The sequence below is a fragment of the Pituophis catenifer genome, unplaced genomic scaffold, assembly GCF_029215685.1.
Source record: "Pituophis catenifer annectens isolate HBS135680 unplaced genomic scaffold, rPitCat1.0.hap2 SCAF_16, whole genome shotgun sequence".
NCBI lineage: Eukaryota > Metazoa > Chordata > Lepidosauria > Squamata > Colubridae > Pituophis > Pituophis catenifer.
In genome coordinates, this window is record NW_027256896.1 from 21,301,287 (window position 1) to 21,316,012 (window position 14,726).

General features: G+C 53.4%; 1 protein-coding gene across 1 annotated transcript in view; it reads right to left on the reverse strand.

Moving 5' to 3' along the window:
* Positions 1–12,206, reverse strand: part of CACNA1H (calcium voltage-gated channel subunit alpha1 H) — a 132,366-nt gene extending 120,160 nt beyond the window's left edge. The window contains exons 1-2 of the mRNA XM_070955121.1: positions 12,173–12,206; positions 9,323–9,639 (exon numbers count right to left, since the gene is read on the reverse strand). Coding sequence (XP_070811222.1) covers positions 9,323–9,624 — 302 coding nt within the window. The 5' untranslated portion in view covers positions 9,625–9,639; positions 12,173–12,206. The remainder of the gene's footprint in view (positions 1–9,322; positions 9,640–12,172) is intronic.
* Between the last annotated feature and the right edge of the window lie 2,520 nt (positions 12,207–14,726).

The following is a 14,726-nucleotide window of genomic DNA, read 5'->3' on the forward strand; positions in this document are numbered from 1 at the left end:
ACCATCACCTTTGATTAGTGGTGGGATGGACTCTTATCTGAAACCCACCAAGCTATTTTCATTTCAGTCCTGGGCTGGAGAGAGCAACAACATGATTTACCCGAGGCAGCTGCCTGCATTCCTAGGCTGAGCTGATGGAAAACAGCCTGCTGGGCAATAAAATAATCCTGGAGGCCAGGATCCAGTTTGGCTGCAGCTCAATTCATCCCCACTGCAGTTCCCATCATCCCCTGCCAACGTGAACATGACTGGTCATCTAACAGGTGAGAGAGAGAGTTTAGTTGAAGGAGGATCAAGTTTTAATCTGGCCCATTTGTTGTCTAAACAGACTCAGCCTAACCTAGTTTGTAGGGTTGATGGAAGGTAAAACGCAGTTGGCCTCAGCTTTCTTTTCCCGCTGTTCCTCCAAAACACACAATCTCACCCCCCTCCCACCCATAAAACTCATCCAAATCTCAACAAGCCACCCAGTTACAAAACTGTCTTGAGCATCTCAGCAAATGCACATCCGATTCCACCCGCAGGGCCTTTATAGTCTGATGCAGCAGAAACCGATGGTGGTTGAAGAAGCAGCTCAGTTCACATCATCTTTCAACCCTTCTGCTCTCGCTCCCTCCCCCCCCCCACCTCCCCACCCAGAACATGATCTTGTTCTTGCCCCACCCGGGAAGGAATCACCTTTCAAGCATGCATCTGCACCAGGGCCCGTGGCTTCAGAGAAGACCCACAATCTGGTTGAGGGGAAGAGGAGGTGGATGGATGCCCTGTGAAATGGGGGGGGGGCACAACTCTGCTAAAAATCTGCCTCCCACCCCCGCAGTCCCACAATTAAGAGTTGAAGTAACTTTCCACACTAAAGAGCAACTTTTTAACTGCCTTCTATTTTCTTATCTAACAGCTGTCAACAGCCTGCAGCTCAGAGAAGGATTTATAGCACCTTTGCAAAATGTGCAACCAATCATGCATTTCAGTCGGTGGCAGCAGCAGCAGCAGCATCGTCACCAGTCCATCAATGTAGGTCTCCAGAGATGCCTCAAAAGTTCTCTCCCTACATGGTCAGCATCAGCTTATCTTGACCAACAAATCCTTTCCAAATTGTCTTTTATTTTAAAACAGAGTCTCCCTACAGAAATGCTCAAGCCACCTGTAGAGGACCAGCTGGTCAGGAGAATAACAGAGTTGGAAGGGACCTTGTAGGTCATCTAGTCCAACACACACACACAGCGCCCAAGCAGGAGACGCTACGCCATTTCTGACAGATGCCAGTCCAGTCTCTTCTTGAAAGCCTCCAGTGATGAAGCTCCATGGCTTCAAAATCTAAGGGCCTGGCTTGGACAAAACTCAGCAGCACTTTTTCATGTGGCTGTTGATAAAAATAGGACCGCCAACATGGTCGTCAATGTCCGATGATGGATATGGCACAAGAAAAAGAAGATGAAACTCCCACAACTTCTGAAGGCAACTTCTGTTCCATCGGTTGATTGCTCTCACTGTCAGAAAATTCTTCCTTATTTCCAGATTGAATCTCTCCTGGATCAGTTTCCATCCATTATTCCTTGTCTGGCCTTCTGGTGCTTTGGAAAATAGCTGGACCCCCTTCCTCCTCTCTGTGGCAGCCCCTCAAATCTTGGAAGTCTCCCCTGGTCCTCACTCTCTTCACTAGACTATCCATGCCCAGTTCCTGCAACTGTTCATTGTATGTTTCAGCCTCCAGAAGTTCATCAGCAGGCCTAAAGTTGTGCATTGGACACCAGGCCTTCCAGGAAGGCTCCAGGTTGCCTGCCACTCTCCAGTTGGGTGAGGACTAGAGATGGTCCTGGAAGGTTTCTTCAACCTATCTTCCAAATCCATGAACTGAGAAATTGGACGGATGAAAAACCAGTAGCAGCACCATCCCATTCCAGAAAAGCTTCCTTGCAATGTCTTCTCATGGATTGAGAGCTAGTGGGGGCTAGCTAGTGAGGGCTAAAGAAAGGCTTGAAGAAGGAAACGCACACCATGCTGCCTTTTGAAGCTCCTGGCTAATTATCTGCACAAACACAACCCTTCTCTTTGGAAAGCAAGCGCTCTTTGAAGGACAGCTGGCAGAAAAGCAATCAGGAGAATGTCTCTACTGCAGCAACAGTTTGTGATAGTTTGAAGACTGGGAATATCTGGGGTATCTACAGGGTGCCTGGAACAGTGTGTCCTTCGCTTAAGAAAATCTCCACTTCCAGGAGGCAACAGACCTATTCAGGGTGAAAACTGCTCAGGATCTTGAAACCAGGATCTGAGTGAGATCTTTAAAAGGCTGAGCAAAGGACTTTTCCTTCTCTCCCCCACAAACTGCTCAAATGCCTGGCCCCTGACCTGGTCATGGACAGATGGCGTGGACAACTGGCCAGCCCAGGGGGCCCAAAGGCTTTTTTTAGCAAGTTATAAACGTGTGGCCACCCCCTTCGCCTCCTGGCCCCTGCACGCTGCCCCCGAGACATCTGCTGAGAAGATCCCGCCTGCTCCATCAGGAAGACAGACGGAGCTCCTTCTCGGCTTGCAAATGCTCGGCGTGTCAGGCGTCAGGCCTTCAAAGCCTGCCTGTCCTCCAGGCTGATCAACCTTTGGGGGTGGCGATGAGGCAGGGTGGAGGAGTTAACCCTAACCCTAACCCAATCTCTAGCCTTCCTCTAGAGGAAAAGGGACTATATGCACCTTGGCTGGTGACCATGAAGGTATTCTGAAATGCCCACCTGCAGAACCTGAGGAGCCAGGAATACCAGCACTTGGGCCCCACAGGGACCCCTCACTTTGCTTCCAGACTCCATGTCAGTATCTGTGGTGCTGGGAGACCCTGGAGTAAAATCAGCCCTCCATGCCCTGAGGTGATCTACTGTTTATGGATTTCTGGGGAGAACAAGCAGAAGATCACTGCTGCATTTCTAGGCTTCTGGTCAGCTGCCATGATCCACAAGGGCAGCAAGAAACGCCGCAGGGAGTCTCCGGACAGTTTCCCTGGAGCTGCCTCGGGTCTGTCCTCAACCACCAGTTGAAGGAGCCAACGGTGGCTTTGCTTCCCACCCATTGGCAGCCTTGGCCAAGAAGATGGCTTTTCAACCATCAAGCATTGACCCAGCCTAGGCATTCAACCCTCAGAGCCTCTTTCTTAGAAGCTTAGACGTACCTCATAACAGAAACCACTGAAAACAGCACCCCCTCCTCCCTCTTGAAATAACTACCACAAACACCGCCCCCCTCAAAGCCCCCCAGCATCCAAGACAGGCCTTCCCTTGATGCAATGCCTCTTGCTCAGCCCGCCTCCCTTCTCTTCCTCCTCTCGACAATTTTCAGAAAATGCTACCCAGGATGGCTTTTAAAGCTTATGGTTTATTTATTTGTTGTTTCATATCCTGACCTGCATTTCCTTCCCGATTGTGGGCCAGCCACTCAGCGGATGCTTCTTCCCCTTTGATCCTCCGGCCCCACTCACTCTGGGCGGGCAGAGGGAGAGGTCTGTGTTCATCCATGTGGCACCAGCAGCTCATCCAGCATCGCTCCGGGCAAGCAAACCTGAACCGGATTCTCACACCTTGTGCTGCTCATGACAAGACAGCAACCAATCCGGTCCCCAAGGGTGCCTTGGCTTTGGTGAGGGATTCAGGCTCTGACCTGGGCGGGGAGGAGAAACCACCTGATGAAAACGGGCACTGCCACAGCACTTTGGGCATTGTCATAACCTGTTTGCTCTTCATTTAAGTGCCTGCCAAACGCCACTCAGTCCCAAAGCTCTGATTCAGGTGTCTCTTAAAATAAATTAAAAGAACATCCTTTCCTCCGATTAAGGACAAGGGCTCTTTGCTTAAGAGTAAACCCCATGTCCTCAACAGGTCTTACTTGTGAATAGGCAGATCCAGGGTCACACTCGGAAGAGAAAACGAAGGCCGGCTCAGGAAATCAGATGTTCAACAACCAGAGGGTTTGGCCTGCTTCGAGTCGCCTGTTTTGCCATGTCCCTGGACAGTCCTAATTATGTCAAAAATGGAGAATGCACAGAAAACCTGTAGCGATTCATGTCCCTGAATATATAGGTGTATATATCTTCCCCCTGTCCCAGATCATAAATATTTAAAGTCGGTGATTCATGAAGGAAGTAGGGAGACAAGAATTTCTGCCTGACAAATATATCACAAATTAATTGCCAGCTAAATGAGAAAGTTCTTTTGCTTGGGGAAAGGAAAGGAAAAAGGAACAAGGGGCGATGTGGCAGGCTGGAGAGGAGAAGCTGCTGGGCTGAGGCTCCAGAGTCAGTTTGGGTTGAGCCGAGATGGGCCGTTGAACCAAATTCAACCCAAGACTTGATTCAACACAAGTCAATGTTCCTGGCCAAACGTTGATTGAGTCTTCAAACCAGTTCACAACTGGATTTGCCTCCATTCAGTGATTCAGATGGAAAGTTCACTGCCAAAGCTTCAGAGAAAAACTTGGCCCGTCTGTTTCCTCTCGCAAGCAGCTACTCTGGCCTTGAGTTAGCCCTCAGGCCGACAGGCTCTTTATGGACTCTCTGGAGCTGGTCTTCAGGTGGTGAGGTGGTGGTCTCGATGGATGGGCAGCAGGAGGAGACCTTGGCGCAGTCTGGGGCTTCTACTGACCCTCCAGATGTTTTAGACAAGGAAGGAATTCACAGACCAAACCAAGCCACGATTTGTCTTTTCTATGCTTTGTTGAACAAGCCACAATGTTCTGTGTTACATACAGCTGTCCTAACCGACCACTTACACACCGCGATGGCTGAGTTCACAAATGGCAACAACCCAAGAGTCACTTATATTTTGGCTTTGTGTTAATCGGGTGGTCCTCGGTACTGAAAGACCCCTGCAAAGTGGGGCAGGATGTCAGTGATCAAAATGGAGTCATGCTGAAGACCACACCAAGTCCTGGTTGCTACTTCTCTCTACCCTTTACCCGCCTTTGCCTGCTTAGAGCAGGGCTCTCCAAACTTGGCCACTTTAAGACTGGTGGGCTTCAACTCCCAGAATTCCCTAGCCAGCAGAGAATTCTGGGAATTGAAGTCCACCAGTCTTAAAGTGGCCAAGTTTGGAGAGCCCTGTTTTAGAGTACTCTCCAGCCCCCTCCAGCCTGGGAATCACCATTCCCTGCCTCGCCCAGTAGCCTATAGAAAGGAGTACATTAAGCACGTTCAAAATGTCTTCGTCTTCAGGAGGATAAGCCACCTGTTCACGTACCCCTCCCTGAAACCTTCCGCTCAACCTTTCTATCCTGACTACCAGTTCTGTCTGGAGATGGCATTTACCTGTCTTACAAAACGTGGTTTCCAAATATGCCACCATGGACTGAGTTCACGCCACACTTGCGCCACAACAGGCGCACATTACAAGCCCAATGCTCAGACCTGCCATGAGTAACCCTTTCCCTCTCTACTCCGCCTGCCTGCTGGTTTCCACAACCCATTGGAGAGACGGTGCGCCACTTGGGGGCAAGGAGAAGTGGCCACGCATTGCAGAAAGCGGCCTGCGCACTGACGCACTGGAGGCAGGAAGTGTTTGCCGAGCGCCTGGCCAGGGCAAAGAGATTTAATGCACCGTAGGCATGTACCCTCTTTGGATACTTCTGGCATTCGGTCCCCTCCTCCCCTTTCCTCTCCGTTGTTAAGGCGAACAGACTTCTGGCACAAAACAGCCCATTACTGCCAATTAGACTTTCTGAATCAGGAGTAGGCAATATTCTAATGCACAGACAGAAGACGGTTTTTGTAAATCTGCCACGTCCTCCTTGTAGGCAGGAATGCGATGCCCTCCCCACCCCCACCCCCACCCCTCTGGACTCCTGGAGACAGGTGCTCTTGGATGCTTTGCTGGCTCTGGTTTCAGACCTCCCCACCCCGCTTGTCTCATCATCCATCTTTCTGTCATGCTGCCTTTTTAAAGAGCCCCAGAAATGCTTTGGTGGCATTCCTTCTGAGGGTCTCTCCTCCTCCTCCACCACCACCACCCCCTGCCCCTGAGCCAGCAGTTCTGCTCCAGACCTGGGACTGTGCCTGGAGTGATGCAGTTTGGATGCAGCCATTTGGAGGGGGGGAAGAGGAGGAGGAGAATTGGGAGGGGGTCAACTGAGTCAACCACAGTTCTATTTTGCCCCAATTAGCCCCCCAGGATGTCTCTCTGATTTCTGGGCTCTCAACATCCAGGCCAATGGGCCATATTGTCCGACTGCAGCCCCTGCAGAGCCTAGCCAGAAAGCAGCTGTTGTGGGAATCCAGATCTGGAATTCGGGCCGTTGGGCAGGAGCTATGCTTTCAAAGGCTGGCTGCACCCTAAATTGGGCTTGGAAGCCGCCTTGCAACTCTCAGGCCGGTGCCCAAGGGCAGGCAGTGGGCATGGGGGGGGAGTGATAGGTGCTCCCTTGAAGAGCAAACACAACTGGTGGGTGTCTCAGTCATGTTGGGGGTCAAAGGCAGCCACACCAAGCCAACCCCTGTGCATTCACATAGCACACTGTGGGAGGGAAGGCAATCCACCTGGATCTATTCAGGTTTGCAGCTTGCCCCAAAGCAAAGGCAATTGCAGAAGGAGAGGAAGAGGAAAAGACCTCCCCAGGTTCTGCATAAAATCCTTATTAGAATCGGCAGGCTTTCTCCAACTTGGCTACTTTAAGACGGGTGGACTTCAACTCCCAGAATTCCTCAGCTAGCAAAGCTGATGCTCTGTTTGGAAACTGGAGCCCCTTCCCCCATTGCCCAACCCCCCATCTCTGAGATGCAAAATCCTCCAGTGAAAAGCACATACAGCGTGAGAAAGTTGCCATGACAGTTGCTCACTCAACGGCGTCTGCAAAGTGTCAACACACAAGTCAATGATGATGCAGTTGAGGTTCCATAAAGCCATGCTGGCTTCCAGCTCACCCTCTGAATCTCAGCTGAAACCCCACTTCCTGGCCCTGCTGTGCCCCTCCCTGGAAGCAAGAGAGACCCTCCCTTTAAGGCTTGCTGTCTGGGCAAGGCTCCCTCTCCTTGGAGCACTTCCAGGAGGGCCTGAATCTCAGACTCTCCTTTCTCCCTGCAAGCTTCCAGCCAAGCATGGGCACAAGAGAGTCCGGGTGGGGGTGATGGGCTTCCTCCCTTGCCAAAAATGGCTTTTAGGAATGAACAATTGTGGGTTGCTAACTCCGTTCAGCAGCGGCAAGGAAGCACCGCTTAACTAAAGCGAGATCAATAAGTATTAATAAATGATAGCCCCCAAGAACCTGGCAGGACATAAGCACAAGGGTTCAGCAGGTAGCAAGCAGGCGCTGGGCGTTCCCAGAGGCCAGGAGGCCTTGGGGTCAAGTGGGTGACTTCTGCCCACAAGGCTGCCCATCCAGGCTCATCCCTCAGTCCTGGAAAGCAAGCCAGAGGGAGGGGGAGGCGGGGAGGCAGGGAGCAGAGGGCTCCACCAGGTTCACACAACACAGGATTCAACCAGCAAGACTGGAGAGCCCTGGGCGACCCCTTGTTGGCCCCTCCTGCATTTGGCTTGGCTAACCTGGACGTAGCCAATACAGTGCTCGACTTACGGCCACAACTGAGCCCAAAGTTTCTGCTGCTAAGTGAAACATTGGTTAAGTTTTGCCCCATTTTATGACCTTTCTTGCCACAGTTGTTAAGTGAATTGTTGCAGTTGTTAAGTTAGTAACACGGCTGTCGAGTGAATCTAGTTTCTCCGTTGACTTTGTTGGTCAGAAGGTCGCAAAAGGAATCACATGACCCCGGGACACTGCGACCGTCATAAATAGGAACTAGTTGCCAAGTGTCTGAATTTTGGCCACGTGACTATGGAGATGGTCATAAGAGTGAAAAACAGTCATAAGTCACCTTTTTCAGTGCCGTCGTAACTTTGAACGATCCCTAAATGGACTGTTGTGAGCCGAGGGCACCTGTGGTGTGTGCTCAGCAGTGCGGTGGGTAAATCAGAGATTATGGCTTCCTACGTTGGATGAATCCAGCCAATTAAGGTTTATTTAGTACATCCTCCCTAATAAGCCACGATCGAGCGAGTCAGACCAACCCTGCCTGGGGCTACATCTTTAAGTCTTTTGCTCCCGTCATTCGTAAGCCAGATGCACCCAAATCCCCGGCCTCCCCTGAGCCCCTCTTCTCTCTCCCTGGTCTTTGATCTTGGATTTAGACAGGCTGCTAATTGAGGCCCAGCCTTTCTCTCTTCCGCTTCATTGAGAGATCTTCGCGGGAAGCCACTCAGCTCCCCAGCAGCTACGGAGGTGCTCGAGAAAGCGGCCAGGAATCCGTGGCGCTGTTTCCCCACGAAGCTACTACAACTCCCAGCATTCCCCAGGAAGTGCCAACAATTGCATCGTTCAGTTGAGACAGCAGCCTTAGGCTGGATCCTAGAAAAGTCTTGATTTTGGACCTGCACTGGTTTTGGTTGCTGAATCAGACGTCATTCTAACCCACCATTCATGTGATTCCCTGAACAGGTCACAATGGCTGGTTATACACGTTACACTCATCACACATCAAACAAACCATTTTATGGCTGGGCATTAAGTTCGATCATGGAGCCTCCAGGCTCCCAGATCCAGTTGATCCAAACAAAAACTTAGAAACCTTAAACAGGAAAGGATTCCTTGCTGAGAGCGTGAGAATCTCTGTCTAAGTCTGTGTGTGTCTGTGTGTCGTGTGATTCCTTGTAGGACGTGCCTTCCTACTTTTTCACCAGGGACCGGATTACAAATGTACAGCCAGACCATTGGAAATGGAGAGCCACAACGCCACCACCAAAGAGAAACCATCGCTCAACACTCTAGAGAGACAACGTGCCATTTCCCACGTTGACTGTTGTATAATTATCACCGAAAGTAGGTAAATTGTCACCGCCTGTGTTCCTCAGTTTTCCAGGTCAATGCCTCAAAGCCCTTCCTTGCAACTAGACAACTGGAGGAAAGTAACCGTGCACACAACAGCTTGCCAGCCGAACAAACCATGAAATAACACAGAACATCGCAAGAGTCAACTTTCGGTCCAGATTCCCTTACTCCAAGGTGGCGTCACTCTGTGCCCTGTTTTTTTTCCCTCTCTCCATGGATGATTACAGCAAAACAACCACCTGGATCATTCCCCACCCTCATCTGTCCTTTTTATGGATTCATACAAACAGCCAGACTTAATCCCGAGTGACCGCATGACCCAAACTCTCACCAGGCCTAGTCCGGTTGAAGACCGACCAACATGCTGACCTCTTTCAAGATGACCAATGTCCAAACCAGAGGACGGCGAGGAAAGTTCAATCCAGCCAACAAACCACAAGGCCGCCTTGAGCAGCCGAAGGAGAAAGGATATGGATTACAGACCAGTTTGAGGCACCAGCTGCGTGGTCGCGTGGACTGGCTGAAGCAGAAGAAGACGGTGGGGGCCAGGGCGGGGTAGGGGACCTCGTTGTCTCCCTCATGGGCTGGATCCCGGGTGGACGAACCTGCCGAGGCCAAGCTGTCCTGGATGGACTTGCAAGCGCTGAAGGTATCGTCATCTTTCTCCTCTTCAGAATGGGGGACTTGGCTGGGGCCTTGGCCAGACGCTATGGGGACCCGCACTTCATCCCTGGACGGTGGCTGGAAGGATGCTCTCCTCTCGCCATCAGTCATGATAGCAGCTGGCTCCTGAGGGGGCAAAAAGAGAGAGTCAGGGGCAGAGAACTTGCAGGACCCCTGGAGAAAGTCAGAACTTGTCTTGGGGTGGAGCCCCAACGTCACAGTTGATCCCAAAATCCATTAACCAGGCTATGACTTTGACAAGAGATGCTTCCCTTCTCCAGGCCCAGATCATGGTTCAGCTTTGAATGGAAAAGAGCGGACCCCCCCCCTAGAATGGGGCAAGGAGTCCATGGACGTTAAACTGAACGATTGGACAAGCTAAGATCAACTTGATGGTTAGCCTAAGGGACCAGACATCAGCGCTAATGTCAGGGAGTGATTCTGTAAACAGAATGGAAAGTAGGATGGGGGGGGAAGGTGTGTTGTGGGGAGGGAGACAAAGGTCCAGTGGGAGGCCCTCTTGCAAAGCTGTAGACCCCTCTGGGGAGGGCAGGGTACTGGGTGGTCTCAAAATGAGAAGACGATTGGACAACAGTCTCCGTCTAGCAGGGAGGAAGGAAAGAAGGAAGGAAGGAAGGAAGGAAGGAAGGAAGGAAGGAAGGAAGGAAGGAAGGAAGGAAGGAAGGAAGGACATAATCATTTCTTAGCATACAATTCTTTCCCTTCTCTTTCTACCTGCCTGCAGTTTATTCCTTCGCTTGATGCTGAATGCCACATCTCCCTTGGCAGCAAGGGACACTTACGGTGTCTTCCGCCATTTGCTGCCCCATAGCCAGACTGTTGTGAGGCAAAGGGAGTTTCTGTATTTGAAAACTTTGCAGGTGAATTTGGAACAGAAGCTGAGGAAAGAAAAGCCCCCGGCAGGGGTTGGGGGGGGATGTGCCTCTGCATGGATGAAGCCCCCAATTGCCTCTAGGGAGACCCCGGACCAATCCTGAATGCAGATGGAAATTCTCTTGCAGCCTCGTTTAGGGGTCACAGCTGGGAAGACCCCCAACTTCCTCTCCTGAGTGACTCTCCCCTATCCCCATTGCAAAGGATAAATTGGTGGGAATTGCCACTATAAAAGTCTCTGTTGAGTTGATGGAAACTGCCAATTCTTTCTCTCTCTCTTTTTTGGGAGGGGTTCAATGTTTGTTTATCTAGCAAATGAGACCTGTTGGACTCTAGGCAGTTTATGGGATCATATAAAATGCAGGACAGAATCAGAAATTTAAAAATCCAATAATACCATCTGTAATCTGATTCAGGGACTGTCTATACAGGACAATAGGATTGTCTTCTTACAAGAATGTTCTTTTGAGTCAACCCCCTAATCTTCTACCTCCGATTCCCATCTTTTGGAGGGGAGCCAAGTTGGGCTTTGGGCTGCCTAAAGAAATTTATCCCTGATATTCCCAGAAAAGTGGTGTCAGCAGTGGGGTGGCATCAACAGAAGGGATCTAAGGGGAGCAGAGAAAATTGAAAAGGGAGCTCCAAAGAGAGAAACTGGAGGGTTGAGTTGGATGGTTTCCCCTCCCCCCCCCGCTTCAAAACTATCGTGGCATGAAAATGCCCCCCCTCCCCGCGACCCTCTCCTATCTCCCGGGCCTTAACCTCAGGTCGCGACTACCTGCCCTCCCAGGGAACGGCTGCGGGGAGCCGGAAGAGCTTTGGGGCACTCACAACAAGTTACGCCCTTCGGTTTGGAAATGGAAGTCGGAGGGACTCAGGAGAAAAATTGGGAAGGGGCACAAGGTAGAAGACCCCCCTTTTCCGTGGGGACGGTAATCCAGCCACCCACCGCGGGAAGCGGTTTGCGGTTTTCCCCGCACACCGATGGAGAGGAAGGTTCGGAAGAGGGAGAGCCGCGCCAGGGGCAGAGGGCGAACCCGGATCTGCCCCCTCCCCAAATCGAGAGGGCAGCTCTGGAGCGAGGGGGCTGCGAAAGGGGCGCGGGCGGAGGAGCGCACGAAGGCCGAGGCGAGGCTGAGCAGAAGAGGAGGAGAAGCGAGCGAAAGAGCGAGCGAGGAGGTGGGCTGGGAAGCCGCGGGCGAAAGTAGCTCGGGCATCGGAGCGCCGCGCCAGGCATTGTTCTCCGGACCCCGCCCGCTCAGCCCCGCCGGAGTGGAGGGTCCCCCGCGCCAGCCCCTTCCTTCTGCAGGCTGCGGGGGAAGAAGGGGGCGCCCCTTCCCTGGCATTGTCTGAAAAGTGAAGGAGGTTCGGGGAAGGGGGACGCCGGGAGAGAAGCACCCTCGTCCCGGTAAGCGGAGAAAGGAGGGGAAGGGCCACGGGAGCCTCAGTTTCCCTGAGAGAGTGGGAGAGGAGGAGCAAGGAGTGGGAAGGGGCGCGGGAAGTCCGGAAGCGCAGAGCGGCTTCCTTCTGCCGGCGGCTGCCGGTCTTCGTTCTGGAATGGGGGGGGATGATCTGCCGGTGTGAGGTTGCTCCCGGGAACAGCCACCGCCTCGGATCGGGGGGCGCGCTGCAGCCCTCGACCACTTCCCTCGCTTTGGAAGCGGCGTGGGGAGCCTGGGGCGGGGTGCGGTGGGGCCGGGGAAGAAGGGCGGCTGCCGGCACACTTTCCCTCCAACCTGAGGTGGCAAGCCGGCGCCGGGCTTACCTTAGATCCGCGGAGCTCAGGCTTCCCACGCGCATAGCCGTGCCTTGGCGTTCACAGGAGAGCAAGCAGCAAAATCGACTTTCAAGGACTGCGAAGGAGAGCGCAGGATCGCTCCCTCCCGCGCCTCCCCCCCCGGGGGTAGGAGGTCTCCGGCTCTGTCAATCCCGCTAACAGTTCGGGGGGGGGGAGGGGTGGCCTGGGAGAGGCTCAGGCGCCCAGCCACCTACCCTTTTCCTCCCCCCAAAAAAAGCCTCAAATGGACCCCACCTCTTCTTCCTTCGGCCACCCCCGGACGGTCTCCCCAAAAGGACGAAGCGCAAAAGAGGGATTCTTTTTCAAAATTGGACCTGGACTCCTTCCTTGCACCACGAATCGGGGGGAGGGGTCGCCCAACCCTTCCACCAAATCCGTTGCAGGAAAAGGGGAGAGCGGGGGGGGGACGTATGGATAAATAGGAGCCAGGGAAAGAGAGCGGAGCTGGAGAGAGCTTTTCGCTTTTGCGCACACGGGAAACTTCAGACTTAACCGAGGGAGGGAAGGCAGAGAAAGGGGAGGAGAGAGCGCGAGAAAGGGGTGGGGAACCTGAATTGCTGCTGCCGCCGCCGCTGCCGCCGGAATCCCGGCCACGAGAGAGAGAAGAAAAGGGCCCACCCAGCTGAGCAGCGGCGGGCTGGCAAGTCGGACTGATGCCGGTGCGCTTTGGAAAGCGCGCCATGCGTAAAAGTCCCCGGGGCGCACCGCCGGGATGAACTCCGAGGTGGCGGGCGGCCAGGGCGCGCCGTCCCTGCCTCCTGCTTGGCTTGGCGAGGCGAGGCGGCTGGGTGTGTATGTGCACGCGCGCGCGCCGAACTCCGGGCTTCTAAAGGGGGTGAAATGCCGGGGGAGGGGCGCGGGTCTTTCCAAGAAACGGGCTTCTGCCGTTCCTCTGCCTGACCCGGACAGCTGCAGACCCTTCTCCCGCCCCCGGCTTTTCCCTCCCTCTCAGTCCTTTGTTCTCTTCCCCTCCTTCGCTCGCGAAGCGGCGCTGCCCGAGGCGGCGCGCGCTGAAGGTCGCTCTGCCGCCCGTTCGGAAGTTCCGCGCCGCGGCGGGAAAGGAAGCGGTTAACCCCTTCCAAGCGCGGAGAAGCAGCACCTGGGGGGAGTTCTTGAAAGGCTGCCGCCGGGAAGAGCCGAGGAAGGCGCGGCTGCCTTGGGCGCTTGCTCGGGGTGGCGGAGGGGCCCTTTCGCACGCTCCCTTCCAGCTTCGCTCCCGTGGAAACCGCAGGGTGGGTGGTGGGAGAGAAAGCCCGAGACGCGGGAGGGGCCGCCAGAGGTCGAAACGCCCACCCCCACCCCCGTTTCCAAGAGAAAGAGGGTCCTGCGGGAGTGGCGGAGCGGCGCGTTTTCTATCTTTCCAACTGCGAGCTTCCCGCTCACCCGGCGTTTTTTGCGATCACTTTCCCGCTGTCCCCAAACCGCAGACAAGGACGATCCGGTGATTCAGGGAATCTCCTCAAGCAAACCGGTCACCTGGGGATGGGGACACCCACCCACCCGGGGACACCCACCCACCCCGAACAAGATCTAGGCGGGAGGAGAGAGATTTTAAAACTTCTGGTCTTCTTTCTTTCCTTTTGGGCTGCTTTGGGGAGGCTGAGGTCAGCCAGCAGGAACCCCTCCCCCCGGGGTCCCTCTCTGAAGGGTAGAAGGTTTTAAGGGCTTTCCAGTGAAAGGAAGGCAAAACAGCTGGTCCAACCGGGGCCCAGCCCCACCCTTTAGATTAGCAGTGCTGTAGCTGTCAAAATGTCTCCTGCAGTTTTCCCACCTCTCCTGGCTCCCAGGCCCCTTGTAGGAAATTCTACCAGTGAATGCCCTGTTCCTCTGCATTCTGCAGGGAGTTGAGTCTTGGTTACTTTATGGACCTGCTCAGGGGGTCTTTGGGAGGTATGGGCAAAGAAGAGGGGTCTTTGGTGCCATCAAAATCCACCTGTTTTTTGATGTGCATCACAGATATGATGCGCTGACAAAAATAGAGCTTTGATCATGCCAGGCCAGCTGCCATTTTGACTTTATTCTCCCCTTTGGGCTGCTCTCTGACTGGGTTTGTGATGGGCCAGATATTCAAGTGGTAAAGGCTCCCTCCCTCCGTCCCTGCAAAGGAAGAGAAGTCTTCAGTTGTCAGGGCCCTCAACGGACTTCCCAACCTGCATTTTGGGATGTGATGTAATTCATGGGGAAAGTCAGGATGAAGCTTTGCAACAAAGCTGTGTTTCCATGGACCCAAGAAAAAATCTTGGGATGAGGTAAAGATTTCCAAAATATATTATTTTTCACTTTTAGGAAATCCAGAAATTCCACAGACCTGGGAGGAAATTTCCATTCACTGTGACAGGGGAACATGGATTCTCGGTGGGCCCAGTTCTCTTAGATTGGGAGGCACCAGTTTCAAGATTCTGTAGAGGGCGGGGGGGGGGGGGGTCTCCAAAAGCTCTGATTCCTAACCTTGACCTTGAAATTCCCTGCAATGAGCCATTCCTCAAAGGTAGCCCTTCACCTCCCCTTGAAGGTGCTAGGA